This window comes from Hoplias malabaricus, chromosome 4 (assembly GCF_029633855.1).
Source record: "Hoplias malabaricus isolate fHopMal1 chromosome 4, fHopMal1.hap1, whole genome shotgun sequence".
Lineage (NCBI taxonomy): Eukaryota > Metazoa > Chordata > Actinopteri > Characiformes > Erythrinidae > Hoplias > Hoplias malabaricus.
Window position 1 is genome coordinate 59895801 of NC_089803.1, and position 23825 is coordinate 59919625.

Below are 23825 nucleotides of genomic sequence, written 5' to 3' on the forward strand. Positions count from 1 at the left end.
ATTCCATTTTAAAAAATTAACAAAACCAATGAAAAACAATTGTCATGACACCACACTCATTATCCATTTCAAGGCCAGTCCTTCACAGGGCGACACACACTTAAACATTCACTCACACGTTCACACCTAGGGATACTTTTGAGCATGACACCACATATTTATTAGAAAATATCAGGGTCACTACACACAGGTGTCCTATCAACTCAAAGTTGTGTTGATTTTATGTCATTGTTGACAGAAACAGCCTTTATGACAAATTATGTCTTGTAACCTAAGCCTTTGTAAACAGTGATATAAATGTTAGGTTTAATGTAGTTGTCATAATAAGCATCTCATGTAGCAGTATGAACACTTAATATACAAACCAATCTGTAATAACAAATATGTCAATTTAAACATATATTCACATATATTACAAATTTGATTTTATAAATGTAGAGCTCTGTTGTATGAGTGAAACATATACATAATTTACAAAGGGCCATATTTCACATCCATCTTCTAATTAGACTGTAATATTGAGACAGAACAGAAGATTAATGCAGCATATTGGTAACACACAAGTCCACACCTATTAGAGTTCATCAAAGATTCAGCAGCTCTTAGAACTCACTTTCTTCTCTCCCTCTGTCTCTCACACACACAAAGACACATACTTGCACCATTTCCACTGAGTTAAATAATTATTTTCACCTCTTACTTTTGCCCTTTTCCTAAGGCTCTTAACACCAACATCATTCACTAACCTCTTGCTCTTTTTCTCATTTTAATGCCTTCTGTTTGCAAAGAACTACACCAGGGCTCGCAATCAAAGTGTTGACCTCCAGTTCCGTTTTATGAATTTTTGGTTGTGTCAAAGTAAGCTGCAAAATAATTGATTAATAATAACAAATTATTTTTTACTTTATTAATGAATGTCCTTTTTGACTGTTGGAACCATTTATAGTTTCACAAAAAAAGTTTTTTTTTTCTTTTTTACTTGACATTTAACGTTTTTTTTACAACAATGTTTGTAATTTTTGTCTTTTTAAACCACAAACACTCCACTTTGGTGACACAAGATAAAAAGGGCACTCAAGGCACAGTTCCAGAATCAGGTGACCTTATACATTATCCATAAATAATATGCAAGTGAATCTTGTTTCAGACCAGTATTGACAGAAGTAGTAGGCCTAACATATTGTTGATGCTGAAGTTAATTTCTTAAAGTTGGCATAGCATAATATAATTTGGACCCTTGCAAAATAACACGCCGGCCCAGGTTTACCATGTCACAGTATGGGTGTACTTGCATGTTTATTGAAAATGAACAGTGGTGGGTCCAAGGTCCCCCACTAGCCTCTACGTTGTACATTTTTAGAAGATACTGAGGAGCATCTCAGTACACAAGAGAACACCTGTAAACCTCTTAAGAGCATAGCAGAGTGGAGCTTTCACCCTCCCTCCATCTCAATACTCCCATTCACCCCTATTTCTCTTTCTATATTGTGTTCTCTTTTCCTCCTACCTCCTGTTCTCTCACACTATTGTTTGCTCTCGCTCTCTTTTTTTTGTCGTGTCACTGTTGAAAAAACAGTGGAGTTATTCTTAATTATTTGGCACTATTTATATTTGACCATCATGAAATGAATACAAAGTACAGAGCAGCTGATATATGCTTATGTCAAAATGGAGAGAGAGGTTTTGTCTCAGTGACAACGATTATACACACTGCACATTAATATGCACATTTTCTGGGTGCAGGAGCCATTATTTTAAGATTACAATATGTAGTACACAATGTAAGTAATACAGAACCTTCTGTGATATTCTCTCTCTCTCGCTCTCTCTCTCTGGGTAATTAGTATTGAATATGGTGGCCTTCTCACATACTGTCACTCTGCATCACATCAGGCAGACTCAGTGCCCATCACAGTCACAATGACATAGTTTTCTACCACTCTGTGTGTGTGTGTGTGTCTCTCGTGGCATGTGCCCAGAAGGGACCTGCAATGGGGGGAAAAAAAATCACATTGTTCTACAGCCACAACAACAATGCTGACAACAAAACATTTTTTACAGTACTGTGCAAAAGTAAGAGACCACCATTTTTATGGCCATTACAAACAAGCATAAGTTTGAGAACCGGACTTTTCCATTTCACAATCCAAATAAACCCAAAAATATTCAGTGATACTGCAATGTGTTTGATATGCAAATTTCCTTTCATTTTTTTTTAAATAATGGCTTCACTACAACATTCCAGACCTGTAGTTCCTACAAACCACAGTGGATTGTTTTCAGAACTAAAACTAGCTTGTTTTTCTTGCTTGATGATAGAGTTTATTTTGGGGATCAAAATCACTTAGGTTTAATCCTTACATGCATATAAGCACACGCAGCCGAGGAGAAATTATACGTTTTTGCCATGGTAACAGAAATGTTTTGTAAGTGAAAAGTGCTTTAGTAAATCAGACTCTTAGTCATGAGGATAATCTCTTTGAGTTTACTCTGGGTCAATGTTCGTTTCACTTCCGTATTTCAATGTTATGGAAACGCTGTATATTCCTGATGTCTGCTTTTCATCATTCCAAAGTTTACTCAAAGGAAACCGACTGCAAACGTAGATTTCCTGAGCTGTGGACATGCACGTCAGGCAGAAACACATGAACCTGTCGTACCAAGCTAAACAGAATCAAACAACATACTCAAAAAGACAGTTTTCTTTCTCATTTTATGAACATTTCATGACTGAAGCACCAATAGGAATTCTCCAGTATTACTTGGAATAGTATTTTGTCATATGACCTTTCCTTTGATATTAAAACTCACATTCATGCTCTTTCAAAGTTACCATTTCTGACATATACTTTTTTTTATATTGTGAATTTGGTAAACACTAAATATTTAACCACTATACATAAACTGAAACATATGAATACAAGTTCATACAAGGCATACAAGTTAAAACTCAGAACTTACTAAGGTTAATGTTGCTCTTATGGATCTTTATCTTGTCAGTAGCAATGTCTCTGAGAAGCTCCATATCCAAGTCAATGTCTGGATCCATCTTGCCCTTAACTCATCTGTACTCCGATCCCTTTGAGCTCAGTCGAATGCTCTTACTGTCTCAGCATCACTGTGTTCTGAAGCTAAATCCACATCCAATGACGCCGAAATCAGCCCACAGTCCATACAAGTACAAATAGTCCACCGTTACAATGCAACGCTGGCCTTAATATGGCCCCTTGACTCTTAATAACGCTGCGTGATTTGAACAGCAACACTAGCAGAGAATGAGTGAAAGAGTGGACCAGGGGAAAGGTGGAGACTTATGCAATAATATGGTCAGCAGTCTTAGTTTCTCACTGGCTTATAAATGTCAAAGTTTATGCCGGCATGTAAGAACCTCCGGCACAAAGCCTGAGAGACTATTACAGGTTTTAAAACCCCACCGGAAAACTACTGCTTAGAACAAAGGCTCTATTAACATGGTTTGTGCTGAAAGTAATTAGTTCATCTTATGTGTGCCTTGTTCCAACCATGCTAGGCAAGATTTTTATAGTATGTTAAAAAGACTGGCAACACAGCCAGAAGGAGATACTGTACAAATGAACATGGCAAAGTTTCGCGGTAAATTAATAACACTGTATGTAGATCGCCTCTCCTATGAAAACACCAGGAAGACGTCTAAAGAATAACAGGGGGTATATTTCAACATGTGGCTGGCTTTGTTTTGGTGGTGATAACAGAATGGACATTTAAAGAGGATCATCTTAAAGATCATATACAGCAGAAAGCTGGATGTTAACGCTGGTTACTTTTGGTCAAACAAGAACATGCTCGGAGCCAGGAATTTTGTTCAATGACATCAGAGTTTAACAAACACACTCATGACACAGTACATCCTCAAACCACTTCCTTTAACTTCTTACAATAACAGTTCAAGCACGAATACATACACACACACGAACATAAACGAAGTAGAGAACTACCAAAAAAAAAGAGAGGAAGACAATCAGAGGAATCAGAACTGGGCCCCCAAGACAGGATATTCTGGAATAATAGGATAAAAAAAAAAAAGAGTTGGAAAAGATAATAATAACAAATAACAAAACTTGTGAGACAAAATGACATGAGACCAGTTAAAAACAACGAAAGTAAAGAAAAATACAAAACAAAAATAATAACAATGTGGAAAATGCATTTGGCCTTCAGTGAGTGACCTAAATGCATTCTGATTGCCTGTAAAAACTTGCTCTATGATGTGCCATATCCTCAGCTGTAACTCTAATGATTCTCTCTTTTCACAGCAATCACGATTCTAATTTCCAGATATGACAGCACTGTCGTCCTTTTGCCCTCATACACAGCAGGGTTCCCAGTATGCCCAATGTAGCGAGACCGAGGCACGCTGATGAACAGCAAAATGGAACAAATTACACCGACACAGCCGTCAAAGCACACACAGTGCTTCAGGAGATTCCAAAAATACAGAGTCATAGGTTTGTGGATACACCTTCTAATTAGTGCATTCAGCCACTTTACCCTTTGTGAATACTAACATTCAATTCTATACATCCAGTCTAAGCTTAAGGTCACCATGCCCAGTGTTTAGAGGCATATAACAGCACCACAGCATTGGGCTGTGGAATTGTGGATCTATGTTCTTGTGAGTGATGGAGCTTTGGGATGAACTGGAGTGGCTTCACTGGTCCAGGACTAGTCATCCAGCCTCAATACATGACTTCGCAAACACAATTAAACATTCACAGCAGTTAGGCTTTAAACTGAAGCCTTTAAAGAATATGATTCTTATTAATAACATTCATTTCAGAAAAAAAGTTGGATAATCAGGCATTTGCAAAAGAAAACAGATGGAAAGATGCTGAAAGTTATTTGCTTTTCAAAATGAACAGATTAGCTTGGAATACTCTGGTTATGAAGTTGACTTACAAGTTGACCTTCAAGTAGTGTTTAATAGCCTTATGTAAGTTATCCCCAATCCAAAGCAGTTTATGAACCGGGGTTTTATCCCAAGAAAATATTAACAAAATAAAATATTAAACCTGTTATTAAAGGAACAATAGGTATGTTTGTTTACCTTAAAATTACAGCTTCAGCATCATTGTGATATTCACTGACCTTTAATAGGGAGAACAGAGCTTCTGTCACTACTACTCCAGGCTTAGCACTGCAGAAACTGCACTGTGTAACTTTTAGAGGAGGGTAGGAAACCACCCTCATCCCTCCCCCATCCCATTTGATTTCAGGACAGTGCTGTAAATAAAAATTACACTCTACAACTGTCAGTTGACATTGGTCAAAAATAATAATAATAATAAAAATACGTACCTAGTGTTCCTTTAAGGCCATTTTAAATACCCCCTCCATTGAAAATCAAGTTGCAGGGCTTTTGAGCTGCAGGCGAGTGGTGGGGTGGGGGATAGGCTGAGATGGAGGTGGGGGCAAATTGCTAATTCATAATTGATTTTTTTTTCTTGGAAATATCATGTAAATATGTCATTTTCATTAGCAGACATGAGTTTTTAGGGCTTTAATCACTGACTGTAGGGGATCTTTAAATGATGTCATTAAGTTTCATTTCTCTAATCAGCTAATAATAAGGTTAGCAAGAAACTGCACTGAAGATGGTGGTGTCAGTGCAGTAACACTCCATCTGTGGATGCATTAAAACAGCACTTTTCTAACCAGCAACACAAGCCTGCAAGGTCAAATATTTGTGGACAAGTGCTAAAGGCAGTAACTTAAAATCTTCTGGGAAAATTTCAGACTAAATATTGACTCATTTCTGCCAAGATTTTAAATCATTCAGCCATGACAGCATTGGTAAGGTCAGGTACTGATGTTAGTTTTAGATCTCCTAAACTCCACTGAAAAGTGTTGGAAGGCCCAGTGCTGGAGGTTTATACCCTAACCAATGTTTGTCATTGAGTATGTTGAGCCTAAGCTTATGTGCAGCTGCTCCAGAATCTCATTTCATGTTTTTGTGCAGAGATTACATCTTTGTCCACGACTGATGCACCTTAAAGAAGCTGAGTCATAAAGAGTATCACACTTTAAAAAGAGTGTCCACGAAGTTTTGGACGTAGGGTGTATCTTAGAAGACGGTTACATGAAGAGACACACAAAATCTCACAGCTTTGTCTCAGACATCCTGTTTCAAAGCCACTTCCTGCTTCAAACCTCTTTCGAATGAAGGCATCCAAGCAATCAAGACTTCCTGCAGCTCAGGGAGCGCAAATCCACTGAGCTACATCTGTAAAACTCCCATCAACAAGCATGTAAATCCTTTACCTAATACTTTAATACTGCTCAAAGCCTGTCACACTACTGGATATCTCCTCAGGCATATACTGACCATTCATGTTCCTGGAGCTTTAAAGATTCTTCATATCTCAGTACAATATTAAATCAGCAGTAGAGCAGTAGATACTGTAGTGATTGGTACTACACTACAGAAATGAACAAAGTAAATGTTAAGTTAAAAGTTAAGAGTAAATAATTGTTTTGACAAAAATATCTCCAATAAATAAAGCCCTCTTAATAGAATGAAATGCTCTGATGCTGCTGCATATGAACCTAAACTTGCTGTGCGCAGTTCCAAATGTTGACTAGAAAGCTGTAAAACATTGAGATGTGGAACTGTGCTCCATGGAATGACAGAGTACTAGAGCTGGACGATACAGCGCCAGAATTAATATCACAATACATTTCTTAATTTCAATATATTAATATTTTTGAACGAACATTAAAATTAAGTGCCCTTAAGACCTGATGGCAGCACCCTGTAATAAATGTCATATATTGATATATTGAAAATGTGTATAAAAAATATATATTGTCCAGCCCTATGGAGTACCAGCCAATACCTATGGAATGATTTGAAATTTTTTGTGCACCAAGATTGGCAGATAAATCCCATATTTGTTTATCTTCCTTGTAAAAGACATGTTCCGTTTTTTTATTCCCCCAAAATATCATTGATTCATTCATTTTCAGTAACCACTTCATTCTGATTCCAGTTACCTGCATTGGGTTCAAATCACCCAGAATCTCTAGGAGCATGGCTGAAACATACACAGGACAGGAAGCCAGTCAATCTCAGGGCATCTCACTCATCCATGTCTCCCAAACACTCACACCTATAGATTGTTTCACAGACTCACCTAGTAACACCTTGTGACTCCATCTCCAAGTGCCTGATAACAGATTCAATCAAAAACAAAGGTAACACCCTCCATAGTCCCAGCTCTGTTAGTAAGTGCTACAGCTCTGTTAGTAACCACGCCAGAGATATGGAGAATGTTTGGGGTATTCTGAGAGCACAGACAGAGGGTGTGATGGAATTCTGTAATGTGACGTTGCCAGAGCTCACAGCGGTGCCCACCTCATCCTTCAATTACAAACACAAAGCCAGAGCACTGTGAGACAGCAGCAGGATTCCAGCACCACAAAGAAGCCTGTGAAACTGAGCTCCTGTGGCCTGCCTCCTGCCTACAGAGCGCGGCTGTTGCGTGGTAACCTGACAGAAAGCACAGAGGAGGAGAAAGCGGGGGAGAAGTAAATAAAAAAAGTCCTTTGCACTTTGCCAAGAACAGAATACACAGGATATTCCAGAGGAAGTAACTTTCAGGGCACAACTATCCACGAATCACCTGCTTAGTTTAGGAGCAAGACAGGCCACCAGGCTGAAGACACACAGTAAATCTTGGGCTATTGTTTATCAAATGTGACACACATTAGCAACAGAGATGGCACCAATCCAATATCAGAAGAGAAAGCTAGAGCTTAGGTTAAACCAGGGGTAAATCTGAGAAGATTTTATAATAAATCTAGTAGTAATATCAGAACCTAATTCAGCATTTCTTAAATGCCTTTTAAGACCTGAACCAAATAAATATGATGTGTACTTACTCAAAGACTTGTCAGATTGGTTGAAAACCAAATAAGTCCAGTATGTTGAGGTTTCTTATCCATTTTGTCCACAATGATTGATTTCTGAACACAGTACCAGTGTTTGCTTAATGATTTTGGTTGGTGGACAGTTATGAAACAGTTGGATAATGTTTCTAAACACCTGCACCATCTCTGAATTTAAATTCAACCCCTTTAAATCCAACAGTATACTTTAAATGATAAAAGAACTGAATCATGTCATAGGGGTACAATTGGTCTGCTTGTGCCAGCACAGAACTAGATCACCTGGACTCTAAGGAACTCAAAACATGGGAACTCCTGGAGTGTTGAAACTCCAACCACTAGTGATGAACCAATCCGACGTTTTCAATTCCGATATCGATACTTGGCATATCATTCACAATACCAATTCCGATCTGATACCATTGTTTAATTAATAAACCACATACCTCACATTTTGGGAGAGACTTGGGGCATAAGGATTGACTTAAACATTACTAACAAAGATATTAACAAAATATAACAAATTAACACATACATGTACTGAAATGCTTTTTATTTGTCACTAAAATGAACAATTGTGCAGGACCTTGGCACAGCATTCAAATTCAAAGTAAAAAAGTAGTCAAATGTCTTAAAATATATTAAAATAAATAAAATGTATCATCCAAAATTAAAAATACTATTTTTTCTTATTTTTAAATACATACAAATTTTCCAGTCAAAAATAGTCTTCAAAAGAACCCAGTTCACGTTTTTCTGACAGTAGAGGCCACTTCTTGATGTGCAACCATATTTTTTCTATTTTTCTGTGTTTCTGTAAGTGTAAGAGGTATATATATATACCTGATATTGATATATCTGCCATCAATACTACTTCAGTATTGATATCATTATTCATCATTCATTGGTATCATTATTGAGGAAAAAAATTATATCATGCCATCCCTAATTAGCAAGTTTTTCCTCTGCTTCTCTGAGGATCGATACTGTGTCTTTTCAGCTCTACTTGTGTCCCAATTTTTATGGAGGCTTTTTTTTTTTATAGCCTTGCCAAAGGCCCACTTTATGTTCTAATTAGAAAGGCAGAGCCATTAGCAGTGATGCAGCTGAAAATCTCACAGCTGTACAGGTTGAAAAAGGACATACCACCAAAACAATGGCAGGTTCTATAGCTATAAATACAACATTATATTGTACACATTAACTGAGTAATGGCTCGAAATAAATGTGTCCCTGGATGGTAAGTGTATACTTGATACTAAGTACTCTTTAAAAGATGCCCTGTGGATTAGGATTAGAGATTTTGACTGAAACTGCTCTCCTCTGCGCCATTATCATTCCCTTCTGCAAACATTAATGCTCAAATTACAACCAACGAAGAACAGAGAGCGAGAACGGAGAGTGAAATCAAGCTGTATATTGTGATAAAGCAGGATATGGTTTAAGAAAAGGTGTAAAAGAAGAAAGCCTCAGCTGTAGAAGCCTGGGTGATGTTACATAAGCAACAAACTGCATTAAGTAATGTTTTATAATGATGCTTGGTGATGCCATCTTTGTAATCCAAACACAGCAGCCCACTCTTTAACTCCTGACAAACTCTCTCCAACAAAAAGGAGTCAGTTCCTTACATGAGAGCACTTCATCTATAAACATCTTGTCACAATGCAATATATACGCATTTACTGGCTATTTATGAGGCTAGTCCCTTTAGTCTTTTGAAATGCTGCTAACATGGTGTCATTGTACAGATAAACTCATATTGATTTTGGATGATAAGTTCATTCATTCATTCATTATCTGTAACCGCTTATCCAGTTCAGGGTCGCAGTGGGTCCAGAGCCTACCTGGAATCATTGGGCACAAGGCGGGAATACACCCTGGAGGATGCGCCAGTCCTTCACAGGGCAACACAGACACTCAGACACTTCTTGAGTCGCCAATCCACCTACCAACGTGTGTTTTTGGACTATGGGAGGAAACTGGAGGAAACCCACACAGACACGGGGAGAACACAGACAGTCACCCGGAGCAGGAATCAAACCCACAACCTCCAGGTCCCTTGAGCTGTGTGACTGCGATACTCCCTGCCACAATGCCGCCCTGGATGATAAGTTTTTGATGGCAATTCCAATCCATCTCACATCAACTCAATGCATACCTCACTTCTTGCATACAATTGTCATTGGCACATGCTCATATGCAGCTGCTCCAGAACGTCCAGAATGTCCCAAACATCATAGACACTGTACTATGTATAGGTGCACAAATGGGAGGTGCATGTGTAACATTAATTTTCCTTGACTGAGTGTCATTTTACCTGAAATGAAGGACTACTGGAGTCTCAGATGATTACATCAGCATTTCTGTGTGTTCGTAAGAGGAGGAGGCCCTGGCCTCAGGGAGTCAAATTACATTACAAGGATTTTACTGACACTGCACTATCACAGAGAACAAGAAAAGAAAAGACAGAGAAAAGAAAGACAGACAGACACGTTTAGATTGTTTTATGAAAGCATAAAATGTGTTTGTTCCTTGTTGTCCGATGTTCCTATCAGCTATTATTTCATTTACTCTTAGCAACACTATCAATATCAATAAGTACTGAAAAATTTACTTTTAATTATTGTCCCCATAAAATCAGAGTTTCTGGCAGATTGCCAATGGTCTATATCGGGCAGGCGTACTAAAAGTAATTGTGGACTGTACTTTGGTACTTTGTGGCCATCACTGAAATGTTCAAGCTGTCCCAATTGTCCATCCCCTAAATAGCACTGGCTGCTCTCCAACTACCTCAAGAGCAACGGCTCCCCAGGTCAAAGCAGATCACTCCTTGGATGTTTATGGCTAGACACACACACACACACACACAAAAACATGCCACCACCACCCCCACACACACCCAGCAACCTGAGAGCACAGAGGAGAGGAGTGTGATGATGAAGCAGAATGTTTTAAAGTGAACTTTAAAGAGGAGATATTTTTGAATCACTGTGGAGGTCAGTCCATAGCCCAGTGTGCACAGCCATGTAAATGCAACAAAGGCATTAAGAGCAGATTAAAATAAGTTTATTTTATTGACTTTATATATACACACACACACACACACACACACACAAGTGTCCATTGCTATGGCAGTATTCGGGAGTCGAGAACTGCACACACAATGTTTAGCCTTACCCTCTAAGACCACTTCTCAGCCCTCAGCCTGTATGTGCTGGAGGGGAGTTATATAATTATGGCTGTTTCTGTACAGAGAACATTATTCTATATACACATATTAAAAATAACCACATACATACATATAATACAGGTTATATTTTTTTTCCCAGATCTTTGAAAGCACATTTTCAAAGATTTAAATAGAGATATTTGAATAATGAAAATGTATATAAATATAAATAAAATATACAGTTTATATTACATATAATTTTTTTGTATACAAAATCAGCTCAATTATGACTTAAACATTATATAAAATTAAGAAACACACACTATTTTCTACTAATGGCTCCTCATGCTTTACAACTCCAACAGCTCCACTAAGAGCAGATGATAAAATCAGGACTATGCATCTGCTTGGGAATGATCAATACACACACACACACACACACACACACACACACACACACACACACAGGTCCAAAAATACAAACAGAATGCCAACAAGTTTGCAGCAACTCATATTAAAACTGATTTAAATCAGATTCATCACATTAATTACATTCACCAGGTTAACTCATTACCCCCCTCCAAAACATACCCTCATTACGTGGAGACGGAGCTAATGGCTAATTCAGTTTCACTACAGGGGAAACAAGCAGCTCAGATACAAGCAGCTCAGGTCTGTGTGTGTGTGTGTGTGTGTGTAAAATGGGAAACCCCAAGGTAAACATGTACACATTTCCTGGCCGTAACTGACCCAAGGTCAGTCTTAATGCAACTGTAAATGGGACAGTGCTATAATTGCCAGGCTCAGAAGAGCCCAACCAGCCTTAAGGGTAAACCCACACTTAATATAGAGCTCTCAGTCACACACATGCTCAAGTTAGTGACAGCAGAGTGTGTGTACAGACTTTCACCTTGGCACAGAGCTCACACACACACACATGCACGCACACACACAGTCACTCTCTCTTCCTCAGACGTACTAAAAAAAGAGACAGAAACAGAGAGACCATGGAGAAAAAAAAAAGAGACAGAGAAAAACCACCACATCCATCAAACACAAACACGTTCAAACTGACACCTCAGATTGTTTCCCCCTGGTATCTAGGTATATAGCACCAAATACTGTCTTCAATTTCTTGAGCCTTCAGAAACCTGGAGGAAGACCTTGCCCATACATTTAACTACAAACATAATTAAGTGAAAGTTCATAATTACATTAAAGGCCTGAACTGAAGTCCTGATAAATTACAAGAAGCATCGTCACTTTGCAATAGAACATCACAGGTTCACCAGTGCCATTGTCTTTCACTCAAATACAGTGTGCAGCAATGTATCAATATCATCTGCTCCATTTCACATATGATGCATGTACATAAGCATAATATGAACTGATGTTCAATCCCAGATTACCCAGTACACTTTATTGGCATGTCTCTTGTAACATACAGGGTTAAACTCTGTCCAAATGTCATCACACACACACACAAACAGATTACAAAGGCCCATAAGCACTGACAGAAAATTAACCTTATAGATTTCCAATCACCATAAACCTGTTCAAATTCTGAGTCAAGGATTAGGGTCAAAACTGAAAAGAATAATAATACTCCAACATACAAATAAATGTGTGGGTTCATGAATGCGCTATATACCTGGACATCTATAATTTCATCTGAAATAATAATACTCCTGTAACACTCACTCCATCATTTATACCCCTCTGACTTAAAACTGACAATGACCTCGAAAACCTTAGTATTATGTGTATTAGCTAAACCCAATCTACACCTGCGGCACATCAGGTTCAAGTCCCTCAGCGGGAGACTGTCTAAGGAGTTTGGCGTGTTACACCTGTGTCCACGTGGGTTTCCTCCGGGTGCTCCGGTTTCCTCCCACAGTCCAAAAACACACGTTGGTAGGTGGATTGGTGACTCAAAAGTGTCCGTAGGTGTGAGTGTGTGATTGAATGTGTGAGTGTGTGTTGCCCTGAGAAGGACTGGCGCCCCCTCCAGGGTGTGTTCCTGCATTGCGCCCAGTGATTCCGGGTAGGCTCCGGACCCACCGCAACCCTGAACTGGATGAGCGGTTACAGATAATGAATGAACGAATGAATTAATAACCTCTTAATTTTAAGCAACCAAAAAGAAAAGCTCTTTGAGTTAAAAAAAACAATAAACTCGATATATTCTAAAAAAGCACTTCACATAGTCATGATCACTTTGATATAATGGTTTTCTTTATGTTTACGACAAATTTATTTCACTTCTCCCTGAACATGTTAAATAAATAAATAAATAAAGCAGCACACTATTCTTGCATTGCTCTGTCCTCAGTGATCCAGTACTGCTGATGTTACTGGACTCAGTTGTGTTGTGTAACAGGGTCTGCTTGGGGCTGCCCCAATTACATCACTATGTCCTTTATATTGCATTTCTAATAGCACACAGACTCAATAACATCAATGAAGTTGTTCATACATGACAGACTCACAGGATTCTTCTCTCTCACACTCACTCACTCTCTGGAAACATAAAAACGGGAGACATGGTCCTGTGACAGCATTAGTGTTCCTCAACAGCACCAATATAAATCCAGCATTGATAAGGACTCAACTAAGCCACTAATGGCAAATGTTTCAAAGTGGAATCATTCAAGAGAGTGAAAGGAGCCTCACAGCTGCTATAAAAAGCAACACTCAGCTTCAGAGTTGGTTAAGAGATAGACCACATGTTTTGCTGCCACAAACTTTCTGTCTGACTTTCTGTTTGACTTTCCAACAGGAGGAAGAGGTGACTGCTAATTAAGCAGCAGTTACCAACAGCTCTATAAAAGAACTGACTGAGAAAAGTCAGCATCTAATAGCAACACAATCCTAATGATTCAGCTTCTGCTTTAGTTTTCTGAGTATTTTACAAAACTATTCACAGATACTGGATGGGGGTGGGGGGGTTCTGGACTTTTGAACTGAGGTAGTCAAGTATTTCACACACCATTAAGAAACATCAGCAAACATTTGTATTTTTTAATTGTATATTATAATGCACACTGAATTAATTTGCCGTTCATACCCTAAAGTTGTTTTATTTCATGGTATTCCTGTTTTTATTTAGAGTTTTTGTTTTCATTTTTTTCATTACATATTTAACCACACTAATCATCTACATATGCTACATAAATAGCTATCTTTATTATTATTAATATTACTATTAGTATTAGTAGTAGTAGTAGTAACAGTAGTAGTAGTGGTAGATAGGGTGACCAGACGTCCTCTTTTACCCGGACATGTCCTCTTTTAGACTTAAAAAAATGTCTGGGCGGAATTTCACAAACGTCCGTGATTTTGTTTTTCTAGAGCTTACATAGAACTTCGAGAAACGTTTCGTTCACAAACTAGTCCCGCCCTCCCCTACTCCGATTGGTTCGCTAGAGTGAGAAGGGGGCGTGGTGAAGTAGCCTAAAATTTTCGGATTGGACGGTTTGACTGTAGAGCTACCGTTATTGGTCGATAACCTTCTCTGTAAACATTCAATTGGTCAGTCTGCACATCAGTAGTCATCCACCCCCCCGTGTGTGTCCTCTTTTTCACCATCTCAGATCTGGTCACCCTAGTAGTAGACGTAGGGCTGGAGTAATTTTAGAGTATTATTACTACTACTGTTACTATTAGCATCCCAATTTTTACAGGTAAATAACATAACTGCTTTTAAAGGTTCAGAAATAGATTATTGAACATTTTTGGGGATTAAGTCATCCTCCTAGCCCCTGATTTGGTTCCTGTCAGTTATCAGCATGTGACTGTGTGTCTTGCCTTTTGTAGATAAGCCACAAACACACCACTGAGAGCCAGTGACTGAAATATGTTTTACCCTACAGCACACTGAGTCTGGTTTCCAGGGCCTTGATTTGAACCTAAGCTTAGACTAAATAGACCTTTTAGCTAAAACCCACTGGCTGAGTTGTTTAGTCAGTGACAATATTTATTCCTCACCCAGAAAAAGGACCCTCACAAAGCTGACTTACAAACACAAAGCTATCTGCAATGTGTATGCCAGTTATTTAAGGTATCATTAGGAGGAGGCTCATGTCTAGAACCCAACTAATGCACGAGCTAAGCAAATTTGTTTTACAGTGTAATTATAATCAGTAGCTGATGTGTTAATGAGTTCATTCAGTATGGGACACTAATGATAAATCCTGGACAACAGGTTGATAAAGTATGTTCTCTGCATTTGCATGCCAATAATGTATAAATAATAAATGACATATAATACAATGAATTTCACACTCTAATGGCTATGAATATTTTTCTACTCATAAACCTTTTATAAATTTCTGTTTCAACATGAATTTTCACATTTCATTTTCAGGTCTGGATTTGGCACAAAGTATATGAATTTTTTAATGGGACTTGAATCACTTTCTGGTACGCTATATTACTGATGAGACCTCAGACCACTTGCTGTTCCCACCACAATTAGAACTGATATCCCAGTGGGGTAACACTGAATTTTGGCAAAGTGTGTCAAGATCATAATATGACAAACATGATTTCCAGTAGAAGCCATGGTACACTGAATAAAATCATGGTTAAAACAGTGGGCTCTCAGCACATGCATGAAAAGGTGGGCTGTGTGTCTGTACTCACGGAGGAAGTGTTTCTCTAGTAAGGCTATTTCGAGATGACCTTTGACCTCGTTGAGTCGTTCAGAGTCACTCCTCAGGTCCGGAATGGCAGCCATGTTTAGAGACCCCGATCCAGCCTTGACAAAACAAAAACACACAAACACGCCCAGTTTAGACATTGACGTGGGTTATATATATTATCAATTTTAATATACAGTATATATCTATACATTAGGGCTGAGTTTTAGGGCCATATCATTGAAATGACCAAAAAGTAACATTCTGAGAATAAAGTCTGAATAATTCCGAGATAAAGTAAAAAATTCTGGGTAATAAGTCTTTATTAAGAATAATTTCAAGAATAAAACCTGAATATTTTGCTGCATGTAGACACAACCCTTTACAGTGTAATTGATGAATGAATTCATAAAGACTGAAATCATAATGTTATATAGATTTCAAGAATAACTAATCAATCCTCTGGCACATCAGAACCAGATTCTTATTAGTTTTTAAATGCTGACTAGATTGGGCAACCTGTTTATTCAGAAGAGGGCATGTAGTTTCACAAGATACAATTAGAATGATCATGAAAATGATCGATCCAGAGGGACTGAAACTTCAGCATGCCCATGAGGCTTCATCACGTTATGGCTTATGGACTTGTACAGTAAACTAAAGCCGTATGTATCGTAGTCAGTGACTGCACTGATGGTGTTAGTTGTCATGTCATGTGGATGGAAGTGTATAATTAATAATGTTCACTTCATTTGACTGCTTCTTTCACTTTATGGTGCACAGACTGTCTGTTATAATTATTATAAAATATAATATTCCAAACTGTTTCTCTTAATATTCTGACATTACCCTCAGAATTATTCTGACTTTTTTTCTTTATTCTGACAATATTCTCTGAATTCTGACTTTATTGTCGGAATATATAAATTTTTTTCAGTTACCATGGTCCTAAAACTCATAATACATTATCTCCTTGTATCTCCTTGTCCATTTTATCAGCTCCACTGACCATACAGGAGCACTTTGTAGTTCTACAAACACAGAATGTAGTTCATCTGTTGCTCTGCATCATTTCTTTTACCCTGTTTTTCAAAGATCAAGACCATAATTAATCCACTCATTCAAAAGTGCATTGCATAGATCACACAGAAGTGAGGCTGTAGGTTTTAAAAAATCCAGTCCAAAAATAAACAGAACCAGCACACAGGTCCTGTGACCACTAAAGAAGAAACAGATTGTGCAGTAATATATGAACAACTTTGCACCTAAAAAAGAGGTGTCTCTAAAACAGTGGATATTGAGTTGGTACAGTGTTTAAAAACCAACTCCAGCAGCACTGCTGTATCTGATCCACTCATAGAAACACACCAATGCACCACCTGCAGAGCTGATAATGACTCACCACAAAAATAATACCTGCCCTGTGGTGGTTCTGTAGGGGTCCTGTGCATTGAGGAACAGTGTGAAAGAAGGTAAATTAACCACAGCAACAGATTAGCTACAGTTTGTTATTGTAAAAGAACACTGTGACGTCAGTGTGCTCCTGTACATTAAGTGGAGCTGATAAAATGGACAATGAGTGTAGGAAGAATTTGAATATTATCATTGAAAGGTGTTTATAGATATGTACTGTATAATAATGTCCTATAGAAAATTACATATAAGAAAGGAAAGACAGAGCATTTTATCCTCAATTTTTCAGGTCAAGATGGGTCCGAAATATTTCTGAAAATAATTACATACACGAGCTGTCTAAAAATCAGCAACATACACACACACACACACACACAATGCACATGCAGATGTGAAAAACAAAGCATGTTCTTACTGAAAGTCTGCTTCTCTCTGCTTCCTGCTCTGAAAACGCAAATTGTTCAGTAAACGCTGTCTAATCTCCCCGAGCCAAGACCACTCGTATTCCACATACATATGCACACACACGCATCAGACACACACGTGAGACTGTGAGAGTGTGAGTGAATGAGTGAGAGAAGTGAAAAAGTGAAAGAAAAGACTGAAAGAGGACCATCTGCAGTGACACAGAGAAACAGAAGCAGAAAGAAAAAAAGAAAAACAAGAGGAGGATGAGGGAGGGGGAGAAAGGTGAAACGGGAAAAGGGGAAAGAAAAAGAGCAAAAGAGAAGCGTGATATGGTGATGCAGAGAAAAAGCTGGAGAATGAAGGAGGATTCTTTGCAATTGACAGTGTAGGCATGCTTCTCTCTCTCTCTCTTTCTCTCTCTCTCTCTCACATATACACACACACTCTCTCTCTCACTGCAGCACACTCTCCCTGCAGTAGATTCCCTCATCCACACACTGCGGCATGTCTTAATCCATTGTGCTGGTGACACACATAAACACATGTATATACAGACAAAACGTACACGTGTCAATGAGAGACAGGAAGAGTGAAAGAGTGAAAAAGAAAGGTGACAGACAGAAAGAGAACTAAGAAAAAAACAAAGTCAGCAGAGATAGAGAGAAGGGGGAAGAAAGAGAGAAAGAATAAAAGAAAGAGTTGGAGGAAGAGAAAGTGAGGGAAGGAAGAAAGCAAGGATGACTGGACATATATACTGGATATATATATATATAGTGAGAGAGAGACAGAGCGAGAGAGAGAGAGAGAGAGAGAGAAGCAGGTCTGTGTGGTGCTCTTCTGGTGGAGCTGTGACTCATGGCTCTTGCTGTGTTGTTTCAGCAGGAAGATGCCGCTGTTCAGTAAATGTGTCGAGCCTGTCGTCCCTCAGACAAAAATATACCAGCCCCCACAGTGCCACAGCACTAAGCTTCAGGAGCCCAGCACAGAGCCCTACATACATCCACAGCTGATACACATGAACAAACCATGAGGAAAAATATTAGGGAAACATGAGGAAAACACTGTCTAGGGCACAACATAGGTTTTACACAATTATACCCATTACATTTTACCTACATACACTCTGTGTGAAAGTAATGTTCTAATAAGTGAACTCAGCTAATTTAACGTGCACTCCTTCCTGACACATGCATTAATTTGCCCACAAACAGCTTGTATAATCTCCACAGTAAAGTACTCTCTGTAGAATTAGACACCCTGAACCTTAAGGTCAGTGTGCCCGGTGCCAAGCACTGGTCACAGGGTATTAATTCCTTGGCATTGAGGTGTGGAGCAGTGTAAAATGATCCAATATTGGGCGAGTGTGTAACTAAAAACCATGTGTATATCACGTCGCTGTCCAAAGACATACACGTGACTCCATTTTGGGGGGATTTTTAGTTGACTACATCATTTGAACACAGCAGATGTCCTTCACAGTGTGTGAAAATATGAATATTTAATGTTAAGCCTTTATTCCTTCTCCTGTAAAGTTACTATTTTGGAGATACATGTTTTACTTTGAACAGCAATAATATTAGTAAAGATGCACATTGATATCAGAGCTGTAACTGTTAAAATATCAGCACTGAAATTATACTTACATTTAACTTGTCAAACTGATATTTCATGATGTTTTCTTTTTTAGGCTTTTTTTTTTTTTAAGTTTATTGACTGGTATGGACATGAAATATTTGAAGGAAACAGAAGTGCCATTGTAGCTGCTACTGCAAATCTTTTATGGGAAATAACTGAACATTTGAGTACTATATGCAAATGCTAGTGAAAATTTTGCATTTATTTACTGAGTTTATCTTATAATGGGGGAAAATATCTTTTGAATATTTTTATACTTTTACATAGAACAAATTTAATTGTTTATTATTTCCACAAATGCACCTTCTATGTGTCTGAAGTTTGTTACTTTTCTTGACTGAGCAAAAGCTTTCTTTGGACACTCTTTGATTAAGATAAAAAGATCATTCAAGCGGTTGAAAGACCATGCCTTGTAATCCAACAAGGGCAGAAACGTCTGGAACACTCCAGAGTGCATCTGCTTACCATTCAAATTAGATGCATATTAGGCTCTGGTCTAGTTTCTTTCATTTGCACTGTTAACCATTCAGGAAAACCTGCAACAGGTTCCTCAGAATGGAAAAAAATAACATCTAACATGGGATTAAAAAAGAAACCAAACGCTAGAGTTGCGATTTATTACTGTAATGGAATGCATACCTGAATATTCAGCTTCACAACATGTTTAAATCAAGATAATACAATTTTACATCTTAGGAGTGTAAAGCATTCCCAAATATGACTGAATATAATGTGTAATGTATAACTTGCTGCTCAGTCAATCATCCCTTTAACCATTCTATAAATAACTAGAAAGTAGCCTCAGGAAGTCCTGAAGACCCTACAGTTATAGTGTGAAGGGGAGTGAAGAGATGAGCTGAGCTGGAAGTGTGTGTGTGGTGTGTCTCTGAACTCCTGGCACTTCACTGGAGGCTTAATCACTGTTGGCACTTGAAATCTTAGCTAGGATTATGGTAGATTCTGTATTTTGAGCTTGTTAGATTTTCAATAAACTTTACTCAGTCTCAGGGTACCTGCTTGTTTGAAATGTTAATGACTTTATTGATCATTTGGAAGTCTACCATGTGCCATCATTTCAACAGTCTACAGCTAATACACTAAAAATTTGAGTCGCCTGGGTGGTTTGGATTTGTTTAACTGCACATTAATGCATGCTTCTTATTCTGGCATCAGAGGGAAAATATACACCGAAGGCTAAAAAATGCCTTTTGGACGTTCTGTAGAGGATGTGATATGTGGTTCATGCACTCAAATAATGAAGGTATGTAATGCAATGGAATGTTAGAGGCCTTGATGCCAACTGGAATTTTTTCTACATTAATAAAGTGTATCCCAAATATTTTATCCACAGTTAGTTATTACCACTGAAACACAACACTGTGTTGATGAATCTATTTTAAATATCGTTGTTGTCCAATGGCTGGTGGCTCATATTAACATAGTTTCTCATATATTCACTTTTTGAATTACCACAGAAACTGATTTGTAACTTGAGTTATTTAGTTTTTAGCATGTTTGGTCTATGTTTACTTTCACGCCATCAGTGAATGCCTGAATTTAGAGTCAGTTCCATCTTAAGTATTTTGAAACAGCAAAAATTAGTCAGTATTATCCACATGGAGCAAAAACAAAGCAATATCTTCATCTTAGTTCCTGCTTTTCAATGTTGGGAGGTCACTTTGCAGCTTAAACATCTCCCCATGTTGTTTCATGTTTTTTTTTTCCTCCATAAAATGTGTTTTTTGCTTAATATTGTAAACATTGCCTTCAATACAAATATGCCAATAATGCAAACCGAATATAATGTAACATATTACACAGAACACTATGTACTAAATTATGTAATAATTTAACTGAAAACATGCACAATTCCTTATATACAAGAACCTAGTTAAACCACTCTGACAGAGAAATTATCTGCAGAAATAAAGCAGCAAGTTCTGAGAAGAGGCAGCCGTTCCCACCACACTGTGTTCCAAACCTCCTCCATACTCATTGTCCACTTTATCAGCTCCTCTTACCATTACTGCACTTTGTAATCCTACAGACTGTAGTCCATCTGTTGATTTGCCTTTTTCCTTAGCCCCATGATTTTCAATGATCAGGACATCCACAGGACCAAAACTGAACAAGTTTTTGTTGTGTGGTGGATTATCCTCAGCGCTACACTGACACTGATGTCATTGCAGTGTGTTGCACTGGTACAAATGGATCAGACAGAGCTGTGCTGCTGAAGTTTTTTACCCACTATTGGCCACTTTATTAGACAGAATTACTGTGTTGTTCCACTTTGTGGGGACAAAACAGTAGCTCATTTGTTGCTGAACAGTTTGTGTAATTTATTCATAGATATTTTTTGTTGGTGGATTTGTCTCAGTCCAACTCCAGCAACGCTGCTTTGTTTAACAACTCCAGCAGCACTGCTGTGTCTGATGCACTTGTACTGATGCACCACACCCTTACACAGCATACACACCACCATCCCCAAAACCACATACGTAACTGTCACTGAAGTGATCAAGAGACCACCGTCCAAATATCATCGGCAGTCTGTAAATATAGAACTAAAGGGTGCACTTAAATGGCAAGAGTTCATAAAATGAACAAGAAAGGAGGTAGCTTTTTTGTTACAGCAAATATAGACACTCACACTTATATAAAAGGGCAGATGAAGTAAAGAGTAAAGAGCAACAAGACAAAAGGAGACACAGAGAATGAAATATAGCATAGCTGCACTGTAACCCAGAGACCTGGCTCAGATGCCTCTTTTAAAAACTAAAAAGCACAAGGTCAGCATGAGGGCAGAGGAAAGAGAAAAAAATGCTTCTCTGTTTACTCTTACACAACTTGTGACTAATCTAATCTCTCCATCATCATCATTATCATTATCATAATCACCAAAATGAAGAAGTGTTTAGCCTTTTAAAGAGACAAGTGTGTCATATCACACAGAAACCAAGATAAAGACATAAAGATAAAGAAAAATGTCAGAAAAGTCTCTCATCTATTATACATGAAGGAGAGACAAGTTAATTAAGAGAGAGAAGTGTCTGAATAATTACAGCTAGAGACTTAGAAAGCATTAGCTATTCTCTGTGATCTGATGGAATTGGTGCCAGACCTCGTTCAGTCTTTTTATTATCCAGTGGACCTTTCAAAGTCAACAAAGTCAACAGGAACTGCCCTGAATAAACAGGAAGGCAGAGGCATCAAACGAGCTCTTGGATAAATGTTCATCAACACCAGCCTCTCCATCTCTCTCTGGGTTTTCAGTTAGTAACTCAGTTAAACCAGTCACAAGAGCCAGAGACAGTTTCAGAATGTTGAGTGAAACGAAAAAGGGTTTAATAAAAGTCACTCACGGGGTCTCTGAGTTCCTCAGGGTCTCGTATTGAAGGTCGATTTTTCTGCAGAGAGTCTTCACTCCCTTCATTATCTGAGCCAGTTGGAGACTCTGCAAGATCCAAGAATTCATCACGCTTCGGACCTCGAAACCTTATTTTGTCCAGCTTCTTTAGCATGTTCAATACACCGAGCTTAGGCTTTACCTTAACATGATGTATGGTAACCCTGCAGGGACAAAAGATAAAAGAGAACTTAAAATACAAAATTAACAAAATTGAAAATTAGAAAAGGATAGGGGTTTGAAAAGACTTACTGCATCTGACTTTGGAAAAGTCTCAATGAACTTAAGTTTGGTAAACCTGACTCTATTTGAGTTATCTGTGTTTAGGAAAGGCTGACTATATTTATGTTCAGGAAAGGTTTGAGTTCAGGAGAGATTACATTGAAGCTGAAAAAAAGGCTGTATTTGAGTTCAGGAAAGGCTAACTGTATGAATTGTGTTTGGGAAACTGAAAGGCTTACTGTTTGAGTTCATGAAAGACTTATTTGATTGAGTTCAGAAAAGGCTGAGAAGGCTGTATTTTAGTTCTCAAAGGCTATACTTGAGTTTGAGAAGGTTAACTACATCAATTTTGGAAAGGCTAACTAAGTTTGAAAAAGGCTATACAAATTTGAGTCTGGAAAAGGCTAACATAACATAAATTTACTAGGGCTATCTGAGTTGGACTTTTGCTGAGTTTTAATTGTTTATGCTAAAGCTAAATGACCTTGGTAATGCTAACGTGTAAGAGGCTAAAATACACTGCATTTAAATTTGAATACATTTATTTAGGCCATTCATTTCAGTGTTGCTCAAATTTTGTGATGTGGAAGTCCACTAAATGCAATACTATTACTCTAACACCACAAGCTATCTTAGGACAGGGGAGAGTCCATAAGAGCTGACCTAATTTCATCTTCATGACTAAGCTCAGTGTTTGTGTGTGTCGTAGAGTAAGGAGAGTGAATGCAAGAGCAAGTGCGTGACTCAGACGGGGTCAGTCAGAGCTATGTGGGAAACAGTAAACCACACATTCACATAAAGACAAAACACTGCTGCTCTCCACACAGACAGCACACTTCACTGAGGAGATACGACAACACTCTCTACCCAGATAGCAATTAGGTTTGACCCAAGTGTGGCATATCTGTAGTTCTCTTATGTCCCACATTTGGCCTTGAATAAGGGCCTCAACCCAGCAACAAGTCCACCTTATATGAGCCAGATGTCAGGTGAGTTGTGAACCAAATAT

The 23825-nt window shown here is 38.2% G+C and overlaps 1 protein-coding gene across 4 annotated transcripts in view; it reads right to left on the reverse strand.

Moving 5' to 3' along the window:
- Positions 1–23825, reverse strand: part of gramd4a (GRAM domain containing 4a) — a 51709-nt gene that overhangs the window by 22202 nt on the left and 5682 nt on the right. For 2 of the 4 annotated variants that reach the window (XM_066668130.1, XM_066668129.1), the window contains exons 2-3: positions 22551–22758; positions 15737–15851 (exon numbers count right to left, since the gene is read on the reverse strand). In XM_066668130.1, coding sequence (XP_066524227.1) covers positions 15737–15851; positions 22551–22758 — 323 coding nt within the window. Of the gene's footprint in view, positions 1–2961; positions 3196–15736; positions 15852–17560; positions 17825–22550; positions 22759–23825 lie in introns of those variants that run through there. The other 2 variants (XM_066668131.1, XM_066668132.1) reach the window with 2 other exon arrangements.